We start from the raw sequence: 18,821 nt of genomic DNA, 5'->3' as shown, positions 1-18,821 counted from the left end.
GGCGCGGTGCCCACGCGTGTCGGCACCGGAGAGCCCCTCTGAGCTGTCCTGTGGAGCGCGGAGCGTCCCGGCCTTGTGACGCTTCCAGGCGATTTGGTCCTCCAAGGGGACCTCTGGGGAGGATGGAGGTCCCCGGGGGTTTGTCCTGTTTTTGACACAAGCAGGAAGCGCTCGGGTCCTGCTCCAGCCAAGCTGTGCCTTCGCCTCAGCGCCCAGCAGGTGCCACGTCTCAGCAGCGCTGTTGGGAGCTGCCCGTGAGCCCTCAGCCCCGGCCCCGGCCCTGCCCGCTCTGTCTGCTCGGCACGGAGGCTGCGGGGTCTGATGGAGCAGCTGCTTTGATTTGCAGAACGCCCGAATAGCTCACATTCCCGGAGGCTGTGGGTAACTGTCAGCCACGCACGGCTCCAAGGAGTGGAAATTCCTGTGCTCTGTGGCTCTGTTAGCTGTGGGGTTACAGCCACCCACAGCCCACCCACGCTGGGGCTGCAGGATCCCCTCGGGACGCTGTTGGGTTTGACACGCACATTCTTGGCCAGACGTCAGCATGCTGAAGGGAAAGACATGGGGAGATGAACAAAACACTCCTAAAAGGAGAGAATGATGGAGAAAAGAGCGCATCTGCAATCGGCCTTCCTGATTTCCTACAAACTGGGACACTTCCCCTGCTCTTCCTTATCCTTGAATCACCTCAGCCAGTGATGGAGAGTAAATAAACACAGAGCTGTGAGCTGTGTCTCCCCAGCAGCAGCCATGGCCATTGGGTCCCTGTGAGGTTTTGGGCAGTGCAGCCCTGCTGGTGCCAGCACTGTGCAGTGGGGATGTGACCCCAAAAGTTCTGGGTGTGTGAAGCTGTGTGACCTTGGGGCTGCTCCTCCCAGCTCCGCAGGGGCCATGAGCTGGGGGTACAGGTAGGGACAAAAGGGACGTGGGCATGGTGTGTTCATCCCAAGGTCACACAGAGGTGGTGGCAGTGTCCCCATCGGCTCTGTGGCTGCCACACCACCTGAGCACGTGGCCATGAGGCCATTGAGGTGAGTGAGCCGAGAGGCATCGGAGAGACTCATGGAGGGGCACCCAGCCCCAGCGGGGCTCAGCTCTCCTGCCCTTGCACCCAGAGCTCCCACAGGCAGCTGTCAAAGAATGCACCGTTAAGGCTGAAAGCTGCCATCCCTGCAATGACCCAGGGGAAATGGTGGGAATTCCCTTCTGGCACTGCGGGGCTGGCAAAAGGCAGAGCTCGAGGCTGAGGCAGCGGGGCTGTGGAAAAAGGAGGTGTGGGGCTGCACAGCAGGGGAATGCTGCAAGGCAGTGGGGAGAGGACTCAAAATAGTCCTCATCCCAACAGCTCTGCAGGGCAAACAGCATCCCTACAGAGCAGCTTGGGTCAGAGAGATTTCTGTGGAGTGGAGGGAAAGGTCCGACAAACCAGACTAGGAGAGGCTTCAGCCCCAGTGCAGCTCCAGCCCAGAGCCCCACAGTGTGGCCAGGCCACGTGCAGGACCGACACAGCAGCTCTGCACAGCAGCAGTTCCAGCACTTCTTTGCAGCCCCTTCCCAGCTCCTGAGGGCCACAGAGACTCCTGGCCAGCTGATGAGTGGCGTAAGCACCGTATTGATTTCTGCTTTCAGTGTAGGAGAGGTTTAATTGCAGTGTGGAGGTTTGTGACCCCATTGTCAGACTCCCAGCAGGGATGGTGCTGTGCTGTCTTGTTCTGAGCACTGTCTCCTGCTGGGAACATGCAGAGGGAGGACAGCGAGGGTTCCTGCAGAGCACTTTGCTTGCACACACACCGTGCACAGCACCACGGCAGGACTCAGACCTTCATGGGGCTGTGCCCATGTGCTGGTGCTGTGTGATGCTCATTTGACATCGATTGTTTAATAAACCCCTCCTGTCCTATAAAGAACCCAGAGGCCAAATTAAGATCTGACTCAAGCATAATTCAGTTAAAAGCATAAACACATGGAGCAGCAAAACACGCAGATCTTTATGCATGCAGTAAAAGCTCAGGTGTTGGGCACGGGAGCAGCCAGAGCTCTGGGTACGAAGCTCAGGGTGTTGGGCCACCCCACTGCCAGCCACCCCACTGCTCTGATGTCACACAGCTGCACTGAGCTGCCACACCATGGCACCAACGCTGCTGGGACGTTTGGTTCCCAGATAAAACACCGCAATGACCCAGCATTGAGTTGGGATACAGACAGAGGTTGGGCAGCACCAACACTCACCAGGGTAGCGATGGCCACGAGGCTGATGTGCCCCATTCCTCCCACCCAGAGCAATGCCAGAGGCTGAGCACAGCGAGCACCACCACCAGGCACAGAGCTGGGGCTGCCTGCTAACGTGCTGCCTGCACGAGGAGTGGGCGAGCAGCAGGAAATAATTCCCCTTGTCCCAAAGGGAGGCACCAGGGGCAGCTCTTTGTGTTCTCCGAGGCTGCAGTGCTCCCACACAGCCCCGCTCACCGGGCACAGGGCTGCGCTGTGCCCCACTCCCTCCCACTGCCCCCCAGGCTCTCCTCATTAAAGCACTCAGGGAAGCTGAACGGCACGCCAGCCTGCCTACGTACCCCATAAAGCTGACAAGCAATTACACCCAGTGAAGGGAGCCATGCTGGGAGAGCAGAGAGCGGCTCTGAATGCAGTAAAAGCAGGGCTTTGTGCTCACGCTCGATGGGCGGGCAGTGGTGCTTCACAGAGCATCACGTAGCGATGCTCCCTCCTTCACAGGTTGCACCCCTCCATCCCTCTGTCTGCAGGAGAGGTCGCAGCGCAGGAGCACAGAGCTGCCGGGGTCGGATGTGACCCCCTGTGCACAGCAGCAAAGGAGCTGCGTGGGGAAGGGGGGCTCGGTGAACAAACATACATCGTGTCCATCGCCTTCGCCCTGCCCGTGTGGCCCTTTTGAATTCAGGCACTTCCAAGCTCAGAAGCAGCAGATGTGGCAGCAGGGGGATGGGGCAGACGTGTCCCACGCAGCTCTGCAGCAGTCACCATGAGGGCAGCACAGGTGGCTGGTTTGCTGTTCCTTGTGTTGCACCAACAGCAAAAAGCCAGGGAGGAATCAACCCAAAGCTCTGAAGTAGTTGTGTCAGATTTTTTTTCCCCTCTCTCCCAAATAAAAGTCCATTAACAATCAGCAGAGCATTTAATGAGAGGCCAGAAGGAATTCCCAGCACTAAGAAAGGATTAAGAGTAATCTTTGCCTCTCACAGCTCCTCACTGCACAGAGATGGCCCCAACCCACACCTGCTAAAAGGGCCTCACAGAGGTTCCTTGTGGAAGGGAACAAGGCAGAGGCAAAGAGGCAAAGCCTCAACTCAGAGGTTGTGAAGCAACCGTTCCTCACTAAAAACCACCTCGTTTTCATCTCAGTCAGTCACAGCCCCATACAACAGGGGGATGCTGACATGAAACTGAGAGCATCTCCTCAGCCCCGCACGCAGCTCCAAATGGGCCAAGCTCTGACTTTTTGCAATGTATGATTTGCTCCAGAAGGCGCTGCAGGCCCCGAGCCGTGGTGAAGCCACACTGCTAAGAAATCTGGCACCGTGAGTTCCGTATGGAGCAGGCAGGGAAGGGGCACTCAGTAAACACACAGGAGAAAGGTTTGATGCACAGCGAGCTCCGTGCTGACAGGAATCGCCCTTAGGGCTGCCCACCCCACTGCCCCCACACAGCAGCAGCTCCCAGGAGTCACAGCGAGGCGAAAAGGAACCAAACCCTTTGGATCTGGCAGCCCTCGGCCCTGCGGGAGATGCCGACCCTCTGCATCCTGCAGGGAAACAGAAACCGCTGCGCTCAGCTCCATGGCACAGCTGGAGCCACAGCTGGCAGAGCACCTCAGAGCAGCGACCAGATCTGGGGAAGTCGTGATCTCATCACACACCTCCTGGGAGTGGGAGAAGAGCATCCTCACGGATTGGAATTTTGGTCACCAATTCTTCATTCAGCTCTGGGAGCAGGGAACTCATCTTCCTGGCTTTGTACTTCTGTCAAACGCTGTGCTGCATTCTCTTCTCATATCGCTGCCGTACTGATTTGACACCTCTGATTTGTGTGTAGCTGCTGCTGCTCTGTAGTAGTGAAGGAGAGACGCTCAGATCTGGATATTGCTGTGTTATCTCCCAGCTGTAGCTGCTGCCCGCGCCCCGTTCTGCTCCGCAGGCTCCAGGCATCAGCTGCAGCTCTGCCAACTGCTTCCCACCTCCCAGGGCTCCTCTTTCACCTTGCTTCACGCCCCCACCTCCCCCACGCTCTATGTCAGCAGGACAGAGACTTTGGCAATTTTTGTGCTGTGCCCCCCCAAGGTCACACGTCTCAGTGGGGACGCAGCGCTGCACCGCGTTCCCTTTTCCCCATGTGAAGCTTTTCTGCTCCCCACAAGGTTAATCCTTCTCTTTCCAAAGCCCTCCTCAACCCACACTGGGCGACTCCTCCTAAAAATACCCCGGCAAGGCGACCCTGCTGGGATTTAGCAGCACAGCTGCGCTGGGAGCGGGGCGAGGTGCCCGGCTGCAGCCCCACTGCTTTGTCTGTCACCTCCAGCCCCACCGCACCCTCCATGTGTTCCAGCACATTCATCAGCCATGACTCACAGCCCTTCCCGTGTGCATTCCGTCTGCTGACTGCTCCGTGCTAAAATTAGATGGTCCTCTGGTCAGCACGTGGGGATGGGGAGGAGCTGCCTTGGGAGGGGAGCGGCGTTGGGGCGATCCTTGGGGTCTCACTGCATAGCAGCTGCACCAGGTGCTGTTTGCGGAGAGAAGGCAGCAATACGTCACCATTGCTCTGCTCAGAGAGCAGTGCTGACCTTCACTGAGGTGTCCCGTGCTCCCTCATTCTCTCTTCCCAAGGGAACGCTCACCAGGAGCGAGGTCAGCTGTCAGTAGGCACTGAGGCTCCGGCTGGAGCATTTCCAGCCACATTCAGGCATCCAGGGCTGACTATAAACCCAACAAGTGTCACTGGAGATGTGCACACGTCTCCTTCTGATGGGGTTGACCTCAACCTCAGAAGGGCAGCACCGTGCAGTGGTTAAAAAGAGAAGTGTAACTCTTTGATGCAAGGAAATATGGCCCATTCTCACCATACCAACCTCCTGGGGCTGTGAGCAATCCGGGTGGCATTTACCACCTCTGGTTCGTGGCCCGGCCTTTCCACATCACAGCAGTCCATCAGGGGCTGCTGCAGTGTGTGCTGTTCTGGCAGCAGTGAGTGGATGGAGGGGAAGGTGGGGAAAGTCCTCCGACCATCAGAGAACCATCAGTGTGCAAAATACAGAAACGTGTATAAAAAGATTCTGACAAACTCACAAGGAAAAGCAAAAAGAACGCCCCTATTTACTACCTCTATTTCCAACCTCCAGAGCTCTCATTCTGCTTTCATGCCTCCCAGACAGATTCTGCATTTCCTCCCAGCTGTCGCTGTCAGACTGTAATGGGACGCAGCAGAGAAAACATGGCACGCGGCTGAGAGAGAAGAGATGTGTGAGCTCATCAGTGCTCAGACATCCTCCGATTGTTTTGGGGTGTGAGCGCAGATATGCCATGTGCCCAGTGCCACTCACCCTCACGCAGAGCTCCAGAGCCTTGCTGGTAATTAAGACGTGGATCTGCCATTTCCAGGTCCCACGCTCAGAGCTGCTGGCAGGAAGGCCATTTGCAGCTCAGTTTCTCGCACCTCAGACCACGGCCAGACCTCACGTTTCCTCTGCTCCCCCCGTCCCTCCCCACTCCTTGCCCGCACTCCATCTCCTGCCCTCAGCCGCAGCTCTGTGTCCCTCCTTGCAGACAGCCCATCGGCTCCGGTCAACGTCACAGTCAAACACCTGAAAGCCAACTCAGCCGTAGTGACTTGGGACGTTCTGGAGGACGAAGTTGTCATCGGATTTGCCATTTCCCAGCAGGTACGATGCCGATGGCTCCCCAGTTGCGGTCACGTTCATTTTCCCCCAGGTCCCCTCAGTTTCCAAACTCTCTCATCGCAGTGTGAGCCATTCCTTCTCGTCCTGTCCCATGGTCTGAGGGGGAACTGCTTCCCATCCTCCTTGCAGCAGCGCTCGGTGTGCCGCTCGCTGCAGAGGTCTCCGTGCCCATGGTGGACAGGGCAGGAAGCGGTGGTTTCAGACACCAGCAGTGCACGCAGGAGGTCCCTCTGCCACTCTGTGCTCTCCTCTCTCGGCTTCCAGAAGAAGGACGTGCGGATGCTGCGCTTCATCCAGGAGGTGAACACCACCACCCGCTCCTGTGCCCTCTGGGACCTAGAGGAGGACACTGAGTACATTGTGCATGTCCAGGCCATCAGCATCCAAGGCCAGAGCCCTGCCAGTGAGCCAGTCCTCTTCAAGACCCCCAGGGAAGCTGAGAAACTGGCTTCTAAAAATAAAGGCAAGTGTGGGTGAGTTCCTGTGGCCCCCAGACAGCGCAGGGCTCTGAGGGAGGAAGGAAGGACGGACCCCGTGCAATGAAGATAGCTGGGCCAGTTGCACGCAGGGTTGAGGGCCCTCTGACAGCCCTGCACAGACACGTGGGATGCTCTGAGCATCCCCAGCAGTCACTGAGATGCTGCGGTTGCGCTGCTGTCAGGGCTGAGCCCAGCACAAACACACTTCTGCATGAGCATTCCGATGCAGCTACACCCCAGCACTGAAAGCGGCCGCATACCTCCAAGATGAAGATGAGGTTCCTTTGCTTCAGCACAATAGCACCAAGAGGTCAGCAGCCACTACTGCCAAAGGCTGGCTGCCCACTCCTCTATTTCAGATTTAATGGGTAAAGCAAAGAAGTTTCCAGCCTGGGAACAGAGTGCCCTGCATTCTTACAAGTCAGGAATGCCGCTTTTCTTACACTTCAAGTTGATGCCAAGTCACAGAATTGCTGAGGTTGGATAGGACCATCTGAGATCATCTGGTCCAACCTCTGCTCAAACAGGGTAAACCAGAGCTGGAGGTCCAGGACCATATCCAGTTGGGTTTTGAGTACCTCCATGGATGAGATCGGGCACTTTCTGCCCAGCAGCTCCTTCCCTCATTTCCCTTAAGCCAAACCAGATGGGGAGAGTTTGCTCACAGGAAGAATCTCTGCTGCAGACAGGGCTGGGGAGCGCAGGGATTGAGACTACAGGGGTTACTGCTGACCCAGGGCTCAGCCTGCTGCAGGGCTTTTGGCCACAGTTGCTGGGATGCTGCGAGTTCTTGGCTCTTTCTGCCAAAACGGTTTGGTGTCTGTAAACACAGAATTACTGTTCATCTGAAAGCACTAAGAGGAGCACTGCATCCCTCCCTGGAGGCCTAAGCTGTAATCCTCTTAGTGCTTTGAAGGCGAGGAGGTGCATTACGCCCCGCAAAAAGTCTCAGTGCATCCCTGAACCCCACAGCTCCGCTGAGAAATGCCGTGCCTGGCTCCTTGTGCTGAGCTGGGAGAGAACTGCTGAAGCGTGCAAGGCGTTGTGACAGGCACAGACGGCTCCAACAGAGAGCAGAGTGAGCTGCCACAGAGCCAGGCAGTGCGGGTCAGCCCATCCCCATCCACTTCTCCTCCCTCTCCCCATCTCCTGCCAGCAGGGATGAGTGCGGGGCAGCGGCTGCGCTCATGGTGCGAGCTGAGCGCGGTGCTGAGCCCGCGGCCACGGCTGCGCCCAAGTTTGGTGTTTCATCAGCTCTTCTTCCCTCTGTGCAGATGAGGTGACGATGAAGGAGATGGCGAAGAAAAACCAACAGCTGCGTGCAGGGGAAATACTCATCATTGTGGTGGTGTTGTTTATGTGGGCAGGTCAGTTCCATCTCTCTGTCCAAGCACGTCGTTCCCTGCCCTGTGTGCGTGCGGCCCCTGCACCCCAGGAGCTGCAATCAGGTGAATCAGTGCTCTGAGCTGGCACGGCACCACGTAGATGATAGACTTGATGAACCAATTGTCTAATTCAGCATGGCTAATCCTGTAAGCTCCATTTTTCCAGGAAGCACTGATGCTAATGCCATCAGCCCTCCACCAGGACGCCTCGAGCCCTTCAGACAGCGCAGGTCACAGCAATTATCTGCCTTATTATGACTTCAACTCTCGTGCAAAACAGAAATTCCCTGACGAGTTCTGCCAAAGTTCAGACACATCAGATGTCAGGAGTCCCCTCTCAGTGCCAACTATTATACTTACACTAAAACTGACTGCAAAAGCAATTAAAACAAAGGAAGTGTGTAAAGAACAAATGGCTCCCAACATCCGAACACTGATAAGCCCAGACCCTCTAAAATTCTGTACTAAACATATAGAACAGCATTTAACAGGAAATGGGAGAACATTAGCAGAAGCACATAAACCAAAAGGAAGGAAAAGTCTGCAAGGTTGGGATGGTGGGGAAGGAGGGTGAGCAGCATCACTGAAAGCAGTGCCCGAAAGGTGCTTTGGAGCAGAGCTTCCAGCAGAGCACCAAGCAGATGCACTCCTTCAATACGAGGATCTCTCACTAGGGCTTTCTGTAGCAAGTACAGAGATACGGCATTTCCATAGAAAACAGTTCTCCAACGAGGGTTTGGGATCACATTTCAATAGATCTCATACCAAACTGTGCTCAGGACAGACCTCACTCCTATGCTTTAAGGCAGCAGAGAGGGAGAGGAAAACGCCCCGAGTCCGACCCCATTGGCTTTGTGCATCAGCCAGCCCTTCGGCTCGTTCAATTTGAAATCACATGCATGACTTGATGGGAAAAAAACAGTTTGCATGTTTGTTTTCTATTTTGAGCCACAGCCTCCCCAGGCTGCCACTCAGCTGCTGCTCCCTCCCAGTGTCAAACATTCATGAGGCAGAGCTGCTCCACGCTCACAGAGTGCCTGAGGGGTTCAGGGGGGGCACGGCTCAGGCAACCCAAGGAAACTGCCAGGCTGGGAAATGAGCATTGGGGGAAATCTATGACCCATAAAAGACTGCTGGAAAAGTCCTGAGTTGATCATGCATTGCTGTTCACATTTGCAGGGACTGGGAGGCAATTATTGCTAGAGATGATCACCGAATTAGACCTAAATTGAGGTTACAAAAAAACCTCCAGCCCATGGTCTTTTTAGCATTTAAGTCAACTTTTATCTCTGCACATCCCAATTTAAGTGCCCTGCCAGTAAAAACAATCATGAGTAATTACACAAAGTGACAGAAGAACCGATTCATCTCCATTTAGCACAGCCTGACACTCGGATCAGCATCTCAGTGAAGGACCCACTAACACCACCATTCCCCTCAGACAGGAATTACATTTTTGAAGCAAAGTGGGGGAAAACAGGGATTTTGCAGCCTTTCCCATCTCGTTACGATTGCCCCTGCTTTCCTCTTCCTGTGCTAATTGTGCGTGTGGGAGGAAATTTCCACTGGCAGCTTCTGCTGCCATCACTGTTACATATCTGCAGATGTTGCCCTGCTGTGCTGGAGGCCCAGGCTGACACTGCACACAGGCAGGCTGGGTGCCTGCCCTGCATCTGCCAGCTCCAGAGCCTCCCAGAGGAAAGGGCCATAAGGCACATTTCCACCAACCAGAAATTCCAGGAGCTCCCGTGCCTGCAAAGCAAAGATCCCTCCTAACCACACAGGCAGCGCTATCGCCACACAAACACAGGGTTTAAAGCACTCGTCCCACTTAGCCTTCAGCTTCTCTCCTCCCTTGCCAATGTAGTTAGACAGAACTCGTGTAGGAAGCAGCCGGAGGGCTGAGGAGCTCCGTTAGAAAGGAGCAAGCGAGGATGATGCTGTGATCTCCACCAGAAGGCACAGAGCTGGCTGGCAAGCACAGAGCTCTGCAGACTGAGCTCCTCTGCGTGCTCACTAATGCTTTCTCCCCACCAGGTGTGATCGCCCTGTTCTGCAGGCAGTACGACATCATCAAAGACAACGAGCCCAACAACAGCAAGGAGAAAGCCAAGAGCGCCTCAGAGAACAGCACCCCTGAGCACCAGGGCGGGGGGCTGCTCCGCAGCAAGGTGAGTGCCGGGGGCTGCAGCAGGCAGGAGCTCCCAGCAGCTCCCAGCAGCCCCCCCCCATCCCCCCAGGGATGCAGGCAGGCAATGCCCCTTCGCTTCCATGCACGCCAACACTGCAGCACCATTAGCAGCCTGAGCATCCCCCACATGTGCAGGCACCAGCACCCACTGCACTACATTTCCTGGTTACTAGAGATGGCTCTCTAATACACACACATTTACAAGCAGACCATCACAAATCAAGCCGACACCGGCCTTCTTCACAACCAACAGGGGATGGGAGCGAGCGCTTTTACACAGCAAGAACTCTCACATACTGCACAGACCCAACGTGGGTATTTTTTTGCTCCCCAGCTATTTCTATCCACCTTCTCTTCCTTTGTCTCCTCTCTCCCAGTTCCCAAAAAACAAACCCTCAGTGAACATCATTGAGGCATAACAGCTGCTGCTGACGGACTCCACTTCTCACGCTCACTTCTGCCTCTGAGCCTCAATGACCGGGAGGTGAAATGCATCGGAGCGATTGGGAAGGGGACCCAGCAACTGTCACTTGATGGCACAGCTCCTTCCTTATCTGTGCTCTGCAAACATCTGACCGGAAGGAAAAACCCTGCAAAAACAAAACCACCCAAACCCAACCAAGATGGAAAAGCACCAGTGAGAGCTGCTGCCTGCAGTCCTGCGTGGGACTCATGGATCACTGCACGGCAGCGGCCTCTCATGCTCTCCACCCTCACACTCCGTCTCCTGGAACAATTTTCTCATCTTTGGAAACGTGCAATGTTTTGTTGTAGCGCCGTCTCACCGTCGCCCCATCTCGGCTGTACCGCTGTGAGCTCCAGCACTGCTCACCAGCACTGCCCCCGAGCCAGCAGGAACGACGGCCGGCAGCCCACTGCAGACAGGCGTGCGCTGCTTTGTGCTCTCAGCTTGCTTTGTTCCATTGGCACGTGCTGTGCAATGTCTCACAGGCGGGGTTGATAAGAAACAAAGGAAGAGATGCACCCCGGGCTGCAGTCCCACTGCGGGGCTCCCTTGGCTGCTCCCCAGCCGGGTTCCAGCACCGCTGCCTCCCATCACACGGTGCCGTTCTGCATCTCAGACATTTGGGGCGCAGACCAGGATGAGGGGGCACCAGAAGTTCCCGTTCAGCTTCCAGGATAAATCCAACCATCTTCTTCGTGGTATTCTCAGCAGCTGCAGTGTGAGAACACTCCATCGAGACGTAGCCAGTCAGACAAAAAAAAAAAGAAAGAAAAAAAAACAGAAAAAAGAAAGAAAAAAACCTGACGATACCGGTCGCTATGCAAGGTCTCGGTGGCAATGGCCATTTGTTGCAGAAGGCTTTTGCCTAAGGGACCTTTTTCTGAGGGCTTCAGTTCTTAACGGCTTCTCCTCACAGGAGCAGAGGAAGGCCTGGCTGTGCTCCGTGATGCCGGCAGCCCCCCACGCACGGGGGGCACGGAAGGGGCCGGGTCTCCTCCCTGCTGGGACGCCTGGGCGTGCATCGCATGGAACAGATGGACTCCGGCAGCGTGCCATGGGCTATCCGGATTTACCCGCTCCACAAAACCACTCCACACGCACGAGGGGATGAGGCAAGGTCCTGTTTGCTCCATCAGACAGGTTGGCCTGAGGAGGACGTTACCCTCTTTACACCGCACCTGAGTTGAAGTCCCCGCGCGGAACCCGGCCGGCAGCCAACGCCGCTCCGCCTCCGCAGCGCCGACAACGGGGGGGGGGGCGGCACCAGGAATCCGCCCGGCTTTGTGGACAAGAAGGGCTTCCCCGAGCCAGCGCCAGGCCAACCCGTGGTCTCTTCCAGGGATCCTCTGCCAGAACTCCTCCATCACCGAGAGGGAGAGGTCAACACCTCTGATACAGACAGAGCAATAAACATTTTATAACGTACAATAAAAGATCAAAGGTGTGTCTTGTTTGAAGTCGCAATCCCCTGTATTTGCCCACCTCAAGCAGAACTCACGCGGGGTAGAACACGGGGACTTCCCACGCCGCAGTAACCGTAGGCTTTCTGGGTGTGGGACACCAGAACGGCTCCGAGTTCTGTGGCTGTGGAATGAAGGCGGAAAAAAATATAGGGGCTGGAGGCACAAAAAGCACTGCAGCCGTACCCGGTGAGACCCTTCAGACGTGGCTGTTATCTCCCACGAAAGAAACGCCGTTTGGAATCCATAACCCTATAAAGGGAGATTTAGGACAGATGGTGCAGCATGTGCAAAACGATAAGGGAGATGCTCCCTCGTAATCCTGGAGCAGACAGCCGAGCAGGCAGCCCACAAAGGGCTGCAAGTGAGGAAATCAGCCTGCTAATTTGGCGGCTTTGGGGGAGGGAGATCATGTGTTGTTTACAAAGGCGGTTGTTCCTGGTAATTCAGCCCGAATCCCTTTCTCTGCTGCCGTTTCCCACTTACAGGTTTAAGCCACATCTTTCCTAACAGAGATGCGCTCACTCCTCGTTTGGTGGAAATGGGGAATTAAAATTTAAAGCATAACCACTCGCTCAGAATTCAGAATTGGCTGCACGGTGAGGCAGGAGGCAAAAGGGTTATGGTTATGTTTCATAACTGCAGGCTTTAAAGGTAAAGTAATAATGCCATTAATGAGAAGAGACAGAAGCGGGCTGGCAGCCGCTCAGCTCATCAGAGAGGGACTGCACGATTACCTCCTAGTGATTCTCTTAGAGGAAACATTTTCAACAGCTGTGAATTAAAGCGATGTAGGGAGTCCACATTTTAGGAACCACCTTAGGAAAAGGCGTTTCCCACTTTAAGGAAAAGGAGATCCGATTTTCTCAGATTCACAACCATCAAAGTCTTCACTGCTGTTTCCCACCGTAATCCATTGGGGTCAGACACCACGAGGGTTCTGGGCTGTGTGACTTCGATCCTAAGTCAGCGTCAGGAAAAGTCACCTCGTTCTCATCAGCAGTGCCCAAAAATAATCCCTGTGTGACACAGGGGTGTTTTACAGCCAAAAAAGGGAAGGGATCAAGGAGGAAAGAAACGACAGAAGCACTCACCCCAAAGGTGACCCACGCTTCCCTACACGCGTTGCCCTGACTGCAGATTGAGGCTGGGCTGGAAGCAGGGCTGGAGAAGGGAGGCTTCACTGAATGCTAACGGGGAGCAGGAGGGCATGGGGGGATCCCAGGGAGCCCTGCAAGGACGGTTTCTCATTGAACCAGCCCTGCTGCAGGCTGCTCATCCCAGGAACCAAGCGAGCAGAGCCCACGGGCACAGTGAAGAGCAAGCAGCTGAAAACAGAATGCTTTGCCAGCACATGCCGTGCCTGCTTGAAGCTGAGCACCATTTGCATCCTTCCAAGCACTGCAATACGATGCCCACAAGCACAGCTCAGCCCTGCATTCCTCCCCCATGAGTTCGGTAGCAGTGAGCCGTGGTGTGGAGCAAACACTGCCCAGAGCATCTCCTGAGCCACAGCCAGGAACAACGCCAGCTCCGCTCCCATCTAACAGGAGCATCAGCATCTTCACTGACCCTTCACTGCACCGGAGAAGGAAGCACCCACACGGCACAGTGTTTGTGTGACCTCAGCTGGTAGTGTCTTTCTGGAGGAGATGTAAGCAGAAAGAAGAGATTGCTAACGCCAATACTTGCCAAAGGTTACATCACACACACCACACCACACACATTGTGCTGATACAAACACAGCAACTCATGGGGCAGTCAGACAGCACCTCCAGCAAGGAGGAGATCTTGCCACACGTTATATCAAGTGTAATTTCCCCAGATTTGCAGAAAAATCTCACACAGAACAAAGCTCAGCACAACCTGACCAAACCCAGTCTGCTTCCCAGGGTTCTTTTAGCAGCAGTGTGATCAGCTTGCTTGTTACACCACAATATCTTCTGTTTCCTCCACAAATCTGCACAGATTCAGTCGTCTGATGACCCTACAGATTACAGCAGTGCTGTTCCCACTTAGCACTCTCAGCCCACACGTCTCGGGGAAAGCGAGCTGGGTTCTCTTCCAGCTCATGCATCAGCACCAATTTTGTGCAACTCCATTCCAAATGAAGAGCCTTTATTATTAGCAGCAAAGTCAGGAAAGACACAGCATGGATCTGAGATCCCAGATGGAGCCAGCAAAGCTGCCTTTTTTCTTCCAACCTGCACACATGGGCATGGAGTCACCAGGTGGCCATAGCAGCACAGCCCCACGGTGCCATTGGGCACTTCCCAGCACACTGCTGTCCTTTTTAACTGAGAAATCCACATTCAGTGCCACCGACTGCTGAATGTCACCTATCTACACCAGCCAGGCCTCTTCTGCAGAGGAGTTCTCCAGCTGCTGTTGGAGCGCAATACGTTAGCGAATGATATTAAGTTTTTAATTGTCAGACATTTATCACAGTGCTTACACCCAGCTTGCACAAACCTGCCTCCTCCACGCTCACACTGCTGGGTTCCACTCCTGCACAAACCATAAGCAGAGTTGTCAGTTGTACCCTGGCTGCAGCACTCAGTGCATCCCCTGTGAACACTTAACGTGCAATACTTTTCCCTTTACAGCATCTGCAGTTTATATGAATCACAGCTGCAAGCATCAAAGAATGAAATCTTCCTCAACAAAGCCTCTCACAAACCTAAATCCTTTACAGAGCACGGAGCTGCTTCGTGGCAGCGCTCCTTCGCATGAAATCCACGGTCACAAAGGACAAAAGCAATCAGGAGGACTGCTCCTGGCCGAGCCCATGGCACAAGGATGCAGACCTTGGGCAGAGCACACAGGCACGTCATCCCACCGTCCAGACCTGGCACTGAGCAATGCCTTAACGCAGCATGGCTGAACTGGAGGCAGAACGCCTGCTTTAATGGAAGGCTTACATCAACATCGACTGCTGTGCATTGCTTCTTCACAGCCTCAAAGAGATATCTAAAATCAAACCAGCGGGTGCAGAGCTCCTGGATGCCCACCAGCAGGACCCCCAGCACATCACCCCCATCCCCAGCACATCAGCCCTCCATCCATCGCTCCGTGGCTGCAGCACAGCCCCCCACCCCAGCACTACGTGACACCAGCAGCTGCGGCCAGGATGAGCCCTGCAGGCACTGCTGCACGGCCAGGGAAGGGCTGCTGTGCAGCCACTCTGCTCCTTCCTTCCCATCCAGGCACAGCAGGGCGTTCCTGCAGCAGTTGCTCAGCACGAACAGCCGGCGAGCAGCCAGCTCCCAAAGCAGCACAGCAAGTGGTTCACGCCAACAACTGGGGGGAGAGACCTGCCCACATTGCTGGGTGTCACAGCTGAGAAGAGCCACGTCGTGCCTGGATCGCACTGCTCCCTGCAGGCCCCGTTGCGATGGGGTCACAGAGCACCAAACATCAACGGCGACTTCGATGCTTCAGCCGAAACCATTCCAAGAGTGAAGTTTTTCTTTTTCATGCCAGATATTTAGAATTGACAATTCTTTCAAAATGAACTGAAAGCACCTCAGACTAACAGATGAAGTGCCACTGGACAGCAGCTGTAAGAGGCACAAAGCACCTCCTCCATAGGCACCAACCCCACACCTCGGGGTGAGGCTGGATGGGGGTTCCCCTCTGCTCAGGGGTCCGGCACTCCGAGCTGCCAACCTGATCCATCAGAACGCGCAGCTCACTGAGAGCATCTGCCGTTCATCAAAGCATTAATGAGAGCCCAAACATCCCACAGCAGCCCGATTCTTAATGCTGTTCCTAGTCTTCAAGGCTCCCCACCAGCCAGGCAGACTGAGTGCAATACAGTGAATCCCTGGAGATTGAGACTGTTGAGGAGAATCTTTAAATTGTGTCACAAAGTAGGAAAGCACCACAGCTCCACCTCGCTGCAGGGCGTGCTGTCCTGCTCACTCACAACAGGACCCACAGCCCAGTGAGAGGCAAATCCCCGGAGCGCTGCCCTTGCTGGAGCCGTTCAAGGTGCTCTCCATACAGAACACGGAGTGTCCTTGTCCCGAGAAACTCAAAGGTCTCTCCACGCTGCACTGCAGTCATGTGATGGATGAGAGTCACAGGGCCACGTAACACATCTTCCTTCCCAGGGAACAGAGCGTTCTGAGAGCAAATCCAGGGCTCCTTCATAAGCTGCACTATCGGCTCTCATTTGCCCAAGGGAACAAAAACTTGTAGGGAAAGTTTCTGATGCGTTCTTGAAAATCCACTTTTTCTGGATGCATTATTTAGGAAGAAACGAGGCTATGGAGACGGCCATCAGAAGGCAAACTCAGTGTCACACAGCTCCTGCTCCTTGCAGATCCTTATCCTTCCTGCACAGAGGTGCCCTTTGCTTTCTGTTCTGAGTCACAGCCAGACTTGGAGGGGCTGAGTGCTGCCATCAGGTGCAGCCGCTGTGTGTCTGTACAACGTGGGTCAGAGCTGGAGGGCAGCAGGGGAAGAACAAATCACATCGCTTTGCTTCCTACAAAGAGCAGGGACAATAAAAGATCGCACGTAAGGCTTGTCAGATCAATGCTGCCCAAGACCTCCCAGGAGCAGGGAACTCCTGGAACAGTCTGCTCATCAAGCTTCCATTTCCTGACCTTATGTCCATCGTTATCCTTACACAACACATCTCCGAGGTCAGAACGCAGCCAGTGGTTTCACTCCTGAAAAAGGAGCAAAGGCTGGATCCTCCTGCGAGTTCTTTGCTGACCATCTCACTTCCACCTCAGGTCAATGCTTCCTCCTCTGTCCCCTTCCTGTCACTTTAAACTTAAGGTATTTTGTTTTCTAAAGGTATTTGATCTTTGTGGTTCCAATGGGACAGATGGTCACAGACATCTGCGACTCTTCATAAAGTATTTCTTCCTCTTCTCTCTTTGACTCAAGAAAATAACAAATCCGGTCCATCCCAGATTGCAAGAAGTCTGATAAAATTGGGAAGCATTAGAAATCTCCATCAGACCTGGAGGTCAGACAGAGCCAGCACAGCCTGCAGGTACCACGCATGGCTCTGAAGGGCAGAAGTGCAGAGCAGCAGGCGGTGCAGCTCCATCCCATAGGCACAACTGCAATGGGAATGGCTGTGAAAGCAATCCTCCCAAAGCACAGATGTTTGGGTGGAAAATGGGAGTAGTCTGCGTTCAGAGAGAGGGATGCTGTTTGTTAGTTTGTCCTTCCCCTGCCCTTCTAAAAATAGGCCCATCCAGCCCATAGGCTGTTGAGGACACGAGCAGCAGAGCGCTCACGTTCAGTGCCAGGTGTCACAGTTATAAAAGCAGCCTCAGTGCTCCTGACTGAATCTGCAGACTGATAGAGAACCAAGCAGAATTGCTGAGGAGGATCTCATCAAGAAGGATACGATTCTATTTACTGTTGAATGAAGGGCCATAATGAAGTGCGAATGCTAACAAACGGTCAGCTGGCAGGCATCTTTTGTGGTCAATTTTCAGCTTCAGCCACCCATTTCCAAGCAGATGCTCAAATCACATCTCATTTCTACATCTGCTACAACGGAGCCTCAGCAGCATTCAGATTCCTTTGGGGAGCCACAAATAAATTTATCCGTTCCGATTTAATACCCTCTAGGAACGAGAACAGGAGGGAGAGCACCCAGAACACGGGTTAGCACAACTTACTGGGATCGTTCTGCATCTGCCCTGCAAACGATGCAGGCAAAAGGGCTGCAGGTCCAGATGCACAGAAGGACCCCACAGGGCCAAGGTCAGCCCACTCAGAAGGCTTCTCTGTGGGGAAGCCCACACTGCGTCAGGCTGAATTCTGGGCCTGCAGCCACACAAGAGCTTTGCACCGATAGGAAAACCAAGTTGTGTGCATCACACACCATGTTCTTCCCCAGCAAAACAGTTCTCCATCTCGCTCACCAGCTTTGTTCACTTGGAGCTTCCGCCTGATTTTCTGTGACTCAGAACATACGTCTTGCATTTTTAATTTAAAAGGAAGAGAAAACAGGCCATTTCAACTCCCCTCACAACCCCCTCTGCATTACTGATGCTGTATCCACACACTGGAAAGCAGCCCTGTGGCTACACAGCTGCTCGCATTGCCCAGATAAGTGCAGCTTCCACACAACGAACCACAGAACTGTCAGCTCCTTATAACTCTCAGGAAACAACAATTATTGTGCCCATGAACAGCTGAAATGAACACAGTGGGAGGCCATTTCTGTAAGCTGCCAGAACACTCTGCCCTCCAGAACACCTCAGTTCTACTGCTCAGCCCTCCTGTCACTGCTCTCCAGCAGTTATCCAGCCCTGCTCTTTCCAAGCACCTTCTTTTTAGCCTCTGCTGCTGACAGCTCTGAGAGTGGCCAAGTGTAGAGGGTGTTAGCAGCAGACCACTATCCCAACACTTAAGTTCTGTAGGATCTGCAGATCCCCCCTTCTGGGTGTGCACCCTTTGGGGATGCTTCAGCTCCCTGCTGAGGCACGTCTGCTACTTCTGTCTTTAGAATAACAGATGGCATTCATTCTGGGGGCACGTCTGGCAAAGTGGGATGCAGAAGAAGGCTGCAAAGTACCTCACAGAGTTAATGCAGACATTAATTTTTCATTGTATTGTTTTACAGATACAAAAATAAAAACAGTTCTCGAAATAGAGCTGCAAAGATAGCACACAGAGGAAAGTAGAGGAGAGAACGTCAACCAAGGGAACCAGCAAGTCACAGCCGCCATTAACACGCAGAGCTTCCAGAGGAGCAGATGTTACCGTGATGCCCAACGCCACGGAAGGGACGGCAGCGCTCAGAGCCCGGCTGCAGTGAGCGCAGGGAACGGAGCCGCCGGAACCCGGGCTGCTCGGCTGCTGCCATCTGCCGGGAGCCGCGCCGCAGCTGCCCGCACAACACCGCATCCCAGTTCGGCCCTGCCCAGCACTCCCAG

At 54.3% G+C, this 18,821-nt stretch overlaps 1 protein-coding gene and 1 long non-coding RNA gene across 14 annotated transcripts; both read left to right on the top strand.

Moving 5' to 3' along the window:
* The first annotated feature begins 6 nt into the window (after nucleotides 1-6).
* Nucleotides 7-727, top strand: LOC116217436. Its single transcript, XR_004161981.1, has 2 exons — nucleotides 7-254; nucleotides 347-727. It is a non-coding gene; the product is annotated as an uncharacterized LOC116217436 (long non-coding RNA).
* Nucleotides 728-5,512: 4,785 nt separating this feature from the next.
* FNDC5 (fibronectin type III domain containing 5) lies at nucleotides 5,513-11,904 on the top strand. 13 transcript variants are annotated; one of them, XM_019622710.2, is made up of 7 exons: nucleotides 5,520-5,597; nucleotides 5,793-5,908; nucleotides 6,191-6,226; nucleotides 6,299-6,389; nucleotides 7,680-7,853; nucleotides 9,828-9,961; nucleotides 10,359-11,904. In XM_019622710.2, exons 3-7 carry the CDS (start codon nucleotides 6,206-6,208, stop codon nucleotides 10,398-10,400), a joined length of 462 nt encoding a protein of 153 aa, XP_019478255.1. In that variant the 5' UTR covers nucleotides 5,520-5,597; nucleotides 5,793-5,908; nucleotides 6,191-6,205; the 3' UTR covers nucleotides 10,401-11,904. The 13 variants fall into 13 exon arrangements, with proteins under 13 accessions (XP_019478256.1, XP_031412688.1, XP_019478255.1 ...); XM_031556824.1 differs by having other exon boundaries at nucleotides 6,056-6,226; XM_031556823.1 differs by having other exon boundaries at nucleotides 5,523-5,597; nucleotides 6,059-6,389.
* The last annotated feature ends 6,917 nt before the right edge of the window (nucleotides 11,905-18,821 follow it).

This window comes from Meleagris gallopavo, chromosome 25, assembly GCF_000146605.3.
Source record: "Meleagris gallopavo isolate NT-WF06-2002-E0010 breed Aviagen turkey brand Nicholas breeding stock chromosome 25, Turkey_5.1, whole genome shotgun sequence".
NCBI lineage: Eukaryota > Metazoa > Chordata > Aves > Galliformes > Phasianidae > Meleagris > Meleagris gallopavo.
This window is presented reverse-complemented; position numbering and strand designations above follow the sequence as displayed.

Excerpts from the sequence above, each read along its gene's own strand:
- FNDC5 (XM_031556823.1), top strand. The coding sequence starts at position 6,206 with ATGCTGCGCTTCATCCAGGAGGTGAACACCACCACCCGCTCCTGTGCC. Across the intron at positions 6,390-7,679 it reads ACTGGCTTCTAAAAATAAAG|ATGAGGTGACGATGAAGGAG; the intron begins GCAAGTGTGGGT and ends CCCTCTGTGCAG. Across the intron at positions 7,854-9,827 it reads ACCCCAGGAGCTGCAATCAG|GTGTGATCGCCCTGTTCTGC; the intron begins GTGAATCAGTGC and ends TCTCCCCACCAG.